The sequence below is a fragment of the Arvicola amphibius genome, chromosome 5 (genome assembly GCF_903992535.2).
Source record: "Arvicola amphibius chromosome 5, mArvAmp1.2, whole genome shotgun sequence".
NCBI classification, from domain to species: Eukaryota; Metazoa; Chordata; class Mammalia; order Rodentia; family Cricetidae; genus Arvicola; species Arvicola amphibius.
In genome coordinates this window covers 114418940-114430161 of record NC_052051.1, presented here as the reverse complement: position 1 = coordinate 114430161, position 11222 = coordinate 114418940, and the positions used below count along the sequence as shown (strand labels likewise).

Here is an 11222-nt window from a genome sequence, read left to right as displayed (position 1 = left end):
TGTTCAGACGTAGCCCAGAGGGTGCTGCTTTTTCAAGTCGATTACAATCCACTAATGGGGGTTCGCAAAAATATTGATCTAAATCCGATCAGAAAGACGCCTTTATACCAAATTCTCCCAGACACCTTTCTTATTACCTTCTCCTCCAAACACCAGCCAAAGTACTGGTTCACAGCTTAAAGAGATGGCGTCCTGGGCATCTGCAGAGCTCATTCTTCAGAATCTTAGCCTGCAGCGCCACCAAGCGTCCTTATTTGTTCATGCATTTCATTTTGCCATTTCTTTCCAAATTTTAACTGTGGTGTGTTTCAGTATCCTTTTAATTACACACACGGCCTAAAATGTAAGTTTAGTTCTTAACAATTGGAAGTTCTAAATATGATTTTTTTGCTGAGTTATGTTTTGGTTGTAAGTATAAATTTTAGAACAAATTAACATGGCACTAATATTTTGGTAAGAGTACCAAGTAGATGAATCAGGTTTCTTGTGTAGATTTATAATTTGATTTTGTGCAAGAAACTGAAGAAAATAGATGCATAGAGAAATTAATTTACACTTTTTATAGATGCTTTGAAATATAACATACACTCAGAAGGGGGGGGGGAATCTTAATTGTATAACCTTTTGAGTTTTTATAATGTTATTTAGCTCAGTTTAGCTAAAAAGAAAATAAGCAAAATTCCAAGATAATCAAGACTGCTATTGTTTGGTTGCTTTGCTTCTCAAAAAGATAAGCGTTTTGCATGTGTAGTGTTCTAAGACCACCGAAACATGAGCGTTCTAGTTGCTTCATATCCCTGTTAACATTAGTGTTGCAGTCTCAGTTTTAGTGTTTGTCTGGTGACTTTGCATGTAAATTTAATTAGCATTTGACTGCACACTTTCATGTTGATTGGCGTCAGGATAGAGTCTTGTGAGGAGTATGTTTCTTTCTGATATGGTGCTTCTATTTGTTTGCTTGTTGGTATGAAGAAGTATTTTGTATAATCTGTGTAATCTGTTTTTCAGATATATATGCTTAAATATTTCCCACACCATGCCTCGAATTTTGTTGATATTGTGACTTGATCAATAAAACATCTGGTTTAGTTTGATCTGGACATTATCTTTAAAAAATTGTTTAGTATTTTTAAATTTTCTTAATTCAAGTTGATAAAATACATGTATATTTTGAATGTTTTCTTTTGCTGTATAAACTTATTGAATTATAATATGTTTTGGATGAATTAAGTGGGAGCTCTTGATTTCCTTTACATCATGTTACAAACAGATGCACCGTCTTCTGAGGGTTATTGCTGTCCTGAATCAGGGTGGCTGCAGGTCTGCCCAGTGCTCCAGCTTCTCTCCGATGGTCATGTGACAGTCTGTTGTCTTCATTACTCCAGAGATGAAAGTCTCATTTTCAAGTATGTTTATTTTTTATGTGCATGTGAATAAATGTCAAAAGAGTGTGAATGTCCTTGAAGAGGTGTTGGCTCTCCGAGAGCTGGTGTGAAGGGAGCTGTAATCCCCCCCCCATAAGGGTGCTGAAAACAGAACTGGGATTCATGTGATCTTAACTGCTGAGCCATCTCTTCGAGAATTAAAAGGCTTGTCCTGCAATAATTTTATGTATTTCATATAGATATGCATTGCATCCATTAATTCTGTATCCCTTTATATTTCCATGAACTTTTACCATTCATATAGCTCTATGAAACATATGTTTTTGTTACAGAATTGACACTGAGCCTTAAATATCAGTTGTCGATTTATTTCAAAAATATTAACCATTCTATTTTAATGACATTGATGTTTTATTCTAGCAATGCATCTTCTAGATCATTGTGTTGTGTTTTCTCCTCTTGGCTTTCTTTATATTGCCCAGTTTTGTGATGTGCACCTACTGGTTGTTGGTACGATGTAAAGTCCGCCCAAAATCATGATGTGTTGTCCTCTTCCAGCAGGGGCTCACCCTTTGCTCTTGGTTTGACAGAGCTCTGCCTCCTACAGTCACGCTAACTCAACAGGCACTAAGCAGGATTCTTTGATGTCCTTAGGAGCAAGTAATTTTGAGAAATTTCGAGTTACAAACATGAATTCTCTACATCAGCTCTGCCAGGTGGTTCCAACCTGTAATCTTTGTAGTTTTTACAAAATCTCCTTCTGTCTTCAGAGGGTTTCCAAATTATTTTTTTTTTTGTCTTCTTTCCTGGACTTCTGAGTTGACAAGTGTCCTGGGCAGGAAAACTGACCCTAGCTCAAGTTTTTCGTGCTGTCAGAGGCTACTTAATTATGGTGTCTATGTCAAAAACCTGTTGATTATTAGTCAGTTTTATGGTTGTTTTTCTGATGTCAGATAATCCATCTAGGTTGGAGGGGAATTCTACCAAGCATATGCATAATCTTTAACTTCATATTTTAAAATATTGCACTTTTTGTAATATTCGACCATGAAGGAAGAGGAATATGTTATTTTCTTCCTAATGCTGGGGAGATTGAACCTATTAGGCAAATGTCCTACTGTTGGGCTACAATAACAGAATTTAGCGTCTTTCAGTTCAGGCTGGTATGCTGAGTACTGGACACTTAATTGAGGCAGGCATCCTGAGTACTGGACACTTAGTTCAAGCTGGTACCCTGAGAAATGGGCGCCACACCAGAAGAGGCATCTTGGCACGTAACTGGCAGGTCGTTAAAGTTGCTTGTCATATTGAGGCTTACATATATGTTTGTATTTACTGTTTCTTACTTTTACCTCTTTCTCATTTCAATTTTAAAATTGAATAACCAAGATTACATTTCAAGGATAAGGGGTGCTCATCAATTTTCATTCTATACTTCATTACTTCATTATGGGAGGAAACACTAATTCAGGGAAAGATGCAAATACTTAAACTCTATGGGAATGACATTTGAGATTTAAAAACGAACAAAATATAAACATGATCAATCTGTATACATTGTGTATATGCATGGAAAATTCATAAGGGAATCCATTGCTTTGTACAATGAATATATAATAAATAAATAGTAAAATATATAAAGATATTATATTGTAAACCAAATTCTTCATTTGTTTATATTTTGGAGAAAACTAAATATTCCTGCAGTTGTATCTTGGAAATCACATAATAAGCTTACTTGATTCATTTAATATAAGTTAATTATAATTCAGCTTAATTCATTATAGTTCAAATCAATTAAGGACCAAAACAGGCAGCACGATTGAAACATTAAATTGACTGAGGATACTTCAAGGTTACACCAGATAACCAAACAAGTGATAATTAAATATCACAAAAAGAATCGTTTAGCTTTCCATAGCTACCAGACAATATAAAATGAAAAGTATCAGAACTGATAACCAGAATCAAATAAAATACTGAAATTTCCAGAAATTTCCAGAGTCTTTTGAAAGGGGAAGAGGAGCTGCAGGAAAACCAAAGGAAACATATGTACCAGAGACAGGACCACAGTGAACAGCTTAGAATGCACAAGTCTCTGAGTGTGGTTTCTGATATGATTTAACCATGCATGCTGTCTTAGGAACATTTCCTATTTCTAGGGTAAAGTAGGAAGGGTTTTGGCAGGAAGAAGAGAGCAAAGAAGGCTGTGCTCAGCCCACTTTCTTCTCTTCATACACTCCAGGATCCCAGCCTAGGGCGTGGTGCCACCCACAATGGTCTTTCTCCTCAATTTCTCTAAGCACGATAATCCTCCATAGGTATGCCCAGAGGTCAGGTGGGTCTAGACCTCAAGTTCTCTGCTGAGATTAACAGAAAACCCCAAAGCGCTCCATTTACACTTTAATTACTACGACAAAGGGATAAAGTGAGACCATCAAAAGTCTTGATTCTTTGGAGGACCTGAGTGCTTACCTGTATTATTCAGATTAGGTTTCATACAGTATTGTGTCAATCAATGATTTACTAGGTGGGTTTTTTTTTTTTTTTTTGTCTGTTTGCTTGTTCCTTTCTGGAGCCAGGAAGTATACCTAGAGCCTGGCATACCTGCACGGTCTACCACGGATTATACCCTCAGTCTGGAATACTTTTGTGAAAGAGGTGGCAAATTGTTAATATATAAGGTAATCCCTTTAATATTTATAAAAGGGATTGTTAAAATGAATATTTATAAAAAATGCGCTAGGTATATGGTAGACAAATAATGCAACATATGTGGTCCACAAAAGAAGGAAAATGTCACATTTCCAGTTTCTTGATATTTTAACAGGGGAATGTTTATAACTGGAAGACAATTATACTTGTTATTAATGATTATAAGGAATTTCAGTTGTGAGTGAAGTTCACTAACAGAGTGGATGATTAGCACATATGAGGTCTTATATTTAATATCCAACAGCAATAACATAAAGCAAAAACATAAACACCTTGGCCATAAAAACTTGAAATTTTGTGGTAAAAAGCAGTAAAGTAGTCAGCATGCGGGAGACAGAGAGAGATGAATGTCGAACAGTCGGAGGCTAGCTGAATTACACAGTGAGTTCTAGAACAGCCAAAGTTACATAGTGAGAACCTGTCTTTAAAAAAGAAAACCAAACAAGAAAAAAAAACACTCACACACAAAACAGGGAAAGTAAATTCATTTTGTTGTGTAATACTTGAGCTAAAGTAAAACATAAGGTGAAATATAGAGAAACTTGTGTTCTTAATATTCACTGTACCTGAAATAACTAAAGATAGCAAGAAAGAAAAAAAAACACATTTTAGCAATGGAGAACATGCATATGTTTCCATTATAATGTCAATACTTTGATTAAAGTGACTCACTTTCTTAAGAGAACCATATTGTTAGAGATTTGCCAAAAATAAATTCACTGAACCCGATACAACAGTTAACTGAAGACAAAGCTATCCCTGCAGTGGGAACTTTCCTTGACTTCTCTCCCAGCATCCTGAAGCAAGTTGGGAATCATGGGTTTGAGAAAACTGAACTCACCAGTCCCAGAGTCTCCAGTCAGACACACATTATACTGGTAGCTCTGTGACAGGGTCCCAGCACCGCTGACATCCACCAGGTGTCCAGGAAAGTGTCCCTCAGGCACAGAGCAGCTACCCAGCGAGGTCCCGCTGACTCCCCTGCACAGCCTCACCCCCACAAACAGCAGCACAGACAAGAGGAAGAGCGAAGACACAGACGCCAAGGCAATGACAAGGTACAGCGTGAGTCTGTCCTCATTCTCTTGAGCTGGATCGCGCTCCGCCTGGGGCAGAGGCAGGTAAGGCTGAGAAAAGCCATCCACTAGCAGCACATGCAGAGTGACACTGGCAGATCGCGGAGGATCGCCATTGTCCTTGACCAGCAGCAGCAGCCTGTGCTTGGGCGCATCGCGCTCACTCAGCAGCCTGGAGGTGCGCACCTCGCCATTGTGAGCCCACACAATGAACAGTCCTGGCTCTGTAGCCTTGAGCAGTTGAAATGACAGCCAGGCATTCTGTCCTGAGTCGCTGTCTATGGCCACCACCTTGGTGACCAGGTAACCAGGCTCCGCAGCCCTAGGCAGCAGCTCAGTGAAGGGCGCAGAGGCGTTCTGCAGCGGGTAGAGCACGAAGGGCGCATTGTCGTTGGCGTCCAGCACCTGCAAGCGCACCAGCGCCTGGCTGCTGAGCGCGGGCGAGCCTTGGTCTGTGGCGCCCACGTGGAACTCGAAGGTCTGCAGGGCCTCATAGTCCAGTGCCCTGAGCGCGAACAGCTGTCCATTGTCGGCGTTGATGGAGATGAGCGAGGAGAGGGGCAGCTGTGGGTCGTGGGTGGGCAGCAGTGAGTAGGTGATGTGGGCATTGGAGCCTGAGTCCGAGTCTGTGGCGCTGATGGTGCCTATGTGCAGGGCGGGGCTGTTGTTCTCTTGGACAAACAGGGTGTAGGAACTTTGTGTGAAGGCGGGGGCGTTGTCGTTGACGTCAGACACCTCCACTGTTATAGTGTGCTGGGTTGAGAGCCTGGGTGTGCCCATGTCGCTGACTGTGATGGTGATGTTGTACTCAGCTCTGCTCTCTCTGTCCAGTGGCCCCTCTGTCACTAAAGTGTAATAGTTCTTGAAAGTGGGTTTTAAGAGAAATGGGAGATCGTTCGGAATAGAACACACCATTCTTCCATTGTCTCCGGAATCTGTGTCAGAAACGCTGAAAACAGCAACTACAGTCTCTGGGGAGTTTTCTGGGATAGGGATCGTGAGCTTTCTGATAGTCAGCTCAGGGGCGTTGTCATTCACATCCAACACCTGTACAGCCACAGTGCATTTCCCCGAAAAGCCTCCTCCATCCGTGGCTGCGATTTCTATGTTATACTGGTTAGTTACTTCGAAATCCAATTCTTCCCTCAGATGAATTTCTCCAGTGACTTTGTTTATTACAAATGGCAGAGAAGCTCCACCGCCTTGAAACAGAGAGTAGACTACTTTCCCATATATCCCAGCATCTAAATCCCTGGCAGAGACGGTCAAAACTAAGGCACCCAGGGGGCTGTTCTCAGGGACCTGAACCTCATAGAGCGACTGTACAAACTGGGGAGCGTTATCATTGATGTCCACGACCTCAATGCGAACTGTGGTGGTCCCAGACCTGGGAGGAGACCCTCCATCCACAGCAGTGAGGGTTAAAGTGAGCTCAGGCTGCTCCTCCCTGTCCAGGGCTCTGTCCAGCACCAGCTCTGGGTATTTCCTGCCATCAGCACGACTGTGAGTAACTACATGGAAGTGGAGGTTGGCGCTGACTGTGTAGTTCTGAACAGCATTGCTGCCTATGTCAGGGTCCTGAGCCTCCTTCAGAGGAAACACAGTGCCTGGCTGGGCGCTCTCAGGAATTGTTAGGAGCATTTCCCTGTGGGGGAACTCTGGAGAATGGTCATTTATGTCTGTGAGCTGCAGGTCAGTTTGGAAGAACTGCACAGGGTTTTCCAGTATGAGCTGGAAGTGCAGCACACAGAATTCTGTCGCCCCACACAGCTCCTCGCGGTCTAGTTTTTCCTTCAAGACCAAATTCCCTGTCTCTGCATCCAGCTGCAAGAGCTCTTTGTTTCCTTTGTAATGGATTTGTGCCCCTCTAGTGGCCAATTCCCTGACCTTGAGCCCCAGATCTTTTTCCAGATTAGCCACCAAGTAGCCAGTCTCTGTTTCTTCTGGCATGGAATATCTTATTGTCTTACAGTCAGCCTCCCACAAAAGCAACAATATAGTAAGAAAAACAACTTGCCTTTTCTCTGGTGATTTTGTTAGCGCTGTCTCCATTGTTCAGACGTAGCCCAGAGGGTGCTGCTTTTTCAAGTCGATTACAATCCACTAATGGGGGTTTGTGAAAATATTGAACTAAGTCCGATTAGAGAGATGCCTTCTTCCAAAATTCTTCCAGACACCTTTCTTATTACCTTCTCCTCCAAACAGCCGCCAAAGAACTGGTTCTCAGCTTAAAGAGATGGCGTCCTGGGCATCTGCAGAGCTCATTCTTCAGAATCTTAGCCTGCAGCGCCACCAAGCGTCCTTATTTGTTCATGCATTTCATTTTGCCATTTCTTTCCAAATTTTAACGTGTTTCAGCATTCTTTTAATTTATACATAGATATAATTTAATTCATAATTTTGTATATATTTCTGATATGGGGCTTCTATTTGTTTGCTTGTTGGTCTGAAGAAATGCCCTGTATATTCTGGATAATCTCTTTTCCAGATAGATATGCTCAAATATTTCCCACTCAGTGCCTTGCATTTTTGTTGATAATGTGGTTTGATCAACAAAACATCTTAATTGTGTTCCGTTTGATCTGTTAATAATTTTCAAATTTGTTTAGTACTTTTAAATTTTCATAATTTAAGGCCATAACAATAATGTGTATATTTTGAACCTTTTCTTTTGGTATACATACTTATTCACTTCAAATATGCTTTGAATGAACTAAATTGGAGTTCTTGGTTTCCAAATGCCTTTACATCATATTACAAACAGATGCATCCCCTTCTGAGGGGTTATCACTGTCCTGAATCAGGTTGGTTGCAGGTCTGCCCAGTGCTCCAGTTTCTCTCTGGTGATTATGTTGTCTTCATTACTCTAGACGCACGATGGATTTTATTGAGATGAAAGTCTTCTTTTTAAAAAGAAGTCCGTTTTTTAATGAGCAGTTTTAAAACCACACAAATGACTTGGAAATGCAGAGATTCCTCTCCACATCATGTGTAGCCTTCCTTTCTATAGACCCCTATCAAACTGGCAGGCTTCTTACAGTTGACGATCCTACATGTGCACCACTGAGCCCATATTTTAAATTAAGGCTCCCACTTGGTGCTATACAGTGTGTAGGCATGGATAAATTTAATCACACAATATATTTTTTTAGAATATCATAGTTTCATTGTCTCTTCCCACCCCTTCCCCATCCTCTAAATCTATCTTTCTCTATCCTGTCTCATTAGAAGACCTGGAAATCACTGATAGTTTTCCTTCCTCCATAGTCAAAATTTTAGAGTATTTTTTTTTCCAGCTTAGTGACTATGACTCACAAATGTGCACTTAGGTTTCTTAATGGCCTTCTATAGGTTGATAGCTCATTTCTTCTTGTTGAACAACAATCTCCTTTGTGGATCCTCACAGAAACAGAGGAGTGGAGAATCCACTGGAACTAGACTTACAGGTGGTTTTGCTGGGCCACAAACTGAGTCTTCTGGAAAAGCAGCAAGTTATTTTAACCATTGGGCTACCTCTCATACCTTTATTTTCTATGGTTTAAAAAGATTTGTTTTTATTGATTCTGTGTTTGTGTGTATAAGAGTGTATTTCAGGAGAGTGTGAATGTGCTTGCAGAGGGTGTTGGGTCCCTCCGAGCCGGAGTGAAGGCAGGAGTAGATCACCCTGATATGGGGAGGCTGCTGAAAACTGATCTGAGATCCACTTGATCTTAACTGTGTGCCACCGCTTTAAGCCTTTTTTTAAAAAAGAAAAATCTGTATTTGTTTAAGGTATCTCATATTGACATGCATTCTGTCCATTAATTCTGTATTCCATTATTTCTATGATGTTTTACTATTTATATAGCTTTATGACATATAATTATTTTATGAAATTGACTTTCAATCTTAAGTTCCATTCTCTTATAAAATTCTCTTCCTATTTATTTGCTCAACCATTCCTTGTTTCAAAGATTTAACCATTTTATTTTTATGACCATTGTTGTTTTATTCTAACACTGGCATCTTCCAGGTCGGTGCGATGTAAAGTCCGCCCACAATCATGATGTGTTGTCCTCTTCCAGGAGGGGCTCACCCTTTGCTCTTGGTTTGACAGAGCTCTGCCTCCTACAGTCACGCTAACTCAACAGGCACTAAGCTTGGTCAGGATTCTCTGATGTCCTTAAAAGCAAGTAATTTTGACAAATTTCAAGTTACAAACATGAATTATCAAATCAACTCTGCCAGGCAGTTACCAACCTATAATTTTTGAGGGTTACAAAATCTCATTCTGCCTTCAGAGAATTTTCAAATTACGTTTTCAGTCTTCTTTCCTGGACTTATGAGTTGACAAGTGTCCTGGGCAGGAAAACTGACCCTAGCTCAAGTTTTCCACGCTGTCAGAGGCTACTTAATCATCGTGTCTATGTCAAAAAACCTGCTGATTATTTTTTTTAAGCAAACTGTCTGTAGGACTCAGTTCTCATATAAGTGACTTTCTGTTGCACTGAAGCAATAATTTCTGACATTTAGTCAGTTTTATGATTATTTTCTGATGGCAGATAATCCATCTACTATAGATGGAAATTCTACCAAATGTATGCATAATATGTAACTTTATATTTTAAAATATATGAGTTTTTGAACCTTTGATCATGAAGGAAGAAGGATATATTTTTTTTCTTCTTAATTCTGGGGAGATTGAACCCAGAGACCTGAATCTTTAGGCAAAACTTCTACTGTTGGGCTACAACAACAGACCTTGGCTTCTTTCTACTCAGGCTGGCATCCTGAGCATCCTGAGTACCAGAGAGGCATTTTGGCACATAATGGGCAAGCCATTAGAGCTGTCTGCCATATTTATGTTTGCATCTACTTTTCTCACTTTTACCTCTTTCTCACTCCAATTTTAAAATCGAATAACCAAAAATTACATTTCATGCATAAGGAATGATCATCAGTTTTTGTTTTATATTTCCTCACTTCCTTATGGGAGGAAACATTAATTCAGGGAAAGATGTAAACAATTGAACTCCAGATGACACTTGAGATTTAGAAACACAAATGATAAATGTGATCAATGTGTATACATTGTGTACATGCATAAAATTCATAAGGGAATCCCTTGCTTTGTACAGAAAAATATACTAGCTAAAAAGTAAAACATACGAATAAAAATTAGACTATAAACAAAGCCTTTCAGTTATTCATACTGCCAAAAGTTCAATAAAACTTTCCTTCAGTTGTATCCATACAAATTTACCTTGCTAGCAATCACACAATAAGATGATCAGAACTGAGAGCCAGAATCAAATAGAATATTGAAATTTCCAGAAATTTCCAGAATCTCTTGAAAGGGCAGGAAGAGCTGTGGGAAAAACCAAAGGAAACATATGTACTAATGTAAACTAGAGACAGGGCCACAGCTTAGAATGCACAAGTCTCTGAGTGCGGTACATGATACCATGAAACCATGTAGGCTGTTCTAGTGACTGTTCCTATTTCTAGGATAAAGTAGGAAGGGTCTGGGTTCACAGTTCAAGATTACATCAAGATGGAGAAGGTGAAAACCTGGGACTTGAACAACTGGTCACACTGCATCTCCAGGCAGGAAGAAGAGAGCAAGGAAGGCTCAGCTCACTTTTCTCCCCTTCATACAGTCCAGGATCCCAGCCCAGGGAATGGTGCCACGCAAATGGTCTTCCCATCTCATTAACCTCAGCACGACAATCTTCCACAGCGTGCCCAGAGGTCAGGTGGGTCAAGATCTCAAGTTCACAGCTGAGATTAACAGAAAACCCACAAAAACTTCACTTACACTTTTATTTCTAGAACAAAAAAAGATAATAGAAGACCATCAAACATCTGGATTCTTCGGAGGATTTCGGTGGTTACTTCTGTAGCTAAAATTAATTTTTTAACAGAATTGTGTCAAGCAATCATTCAACAGCATGTGGTTTTTGTCTGTTTATTCCTTTTTCCTGCTTGGAAGTGTTCCTAGGGCCTGGCATGCATGCGTGATCTACTACTGATTCTACCTGCAGTCTCAAACACTTTCGTTTAGTGA

At 40.1% G+C, this 11222-nt stretch overlaps 1 protein-coding gene across 1 annotated transcript; it reads right to left on the bottom strand.

Annotated features, from left to right (window-relative positions):
* Nucleotides 1-4837: 4837 nt before the first annotated feature.
* On the bottom strand, nucleotides 4838-7228 carry LOC119814325 (protocadherin beta-6-like). The gene has a single exon (XM_038329892.1). The coding sequence runs from the start codon at nucleotides 7226-7228 to the stop codon at nucleotides 4838-4840; it is 2391 nt and encodes a 796-aa protein (XP_038185820.1).
* Nucleotides 7229-11222: the final 3994 nt, after the last annotated feature.

Bases quoted from the DNA above. Each gene is read 5' to 3' on its own strand.
- LOC119814325 (XM_038329892.1), bottom strand. From the start codon at position 7,228: ATGGAGACAGCGCTAACAAAATCACCAGAGAAAAGGCAAGTTGTTTTT.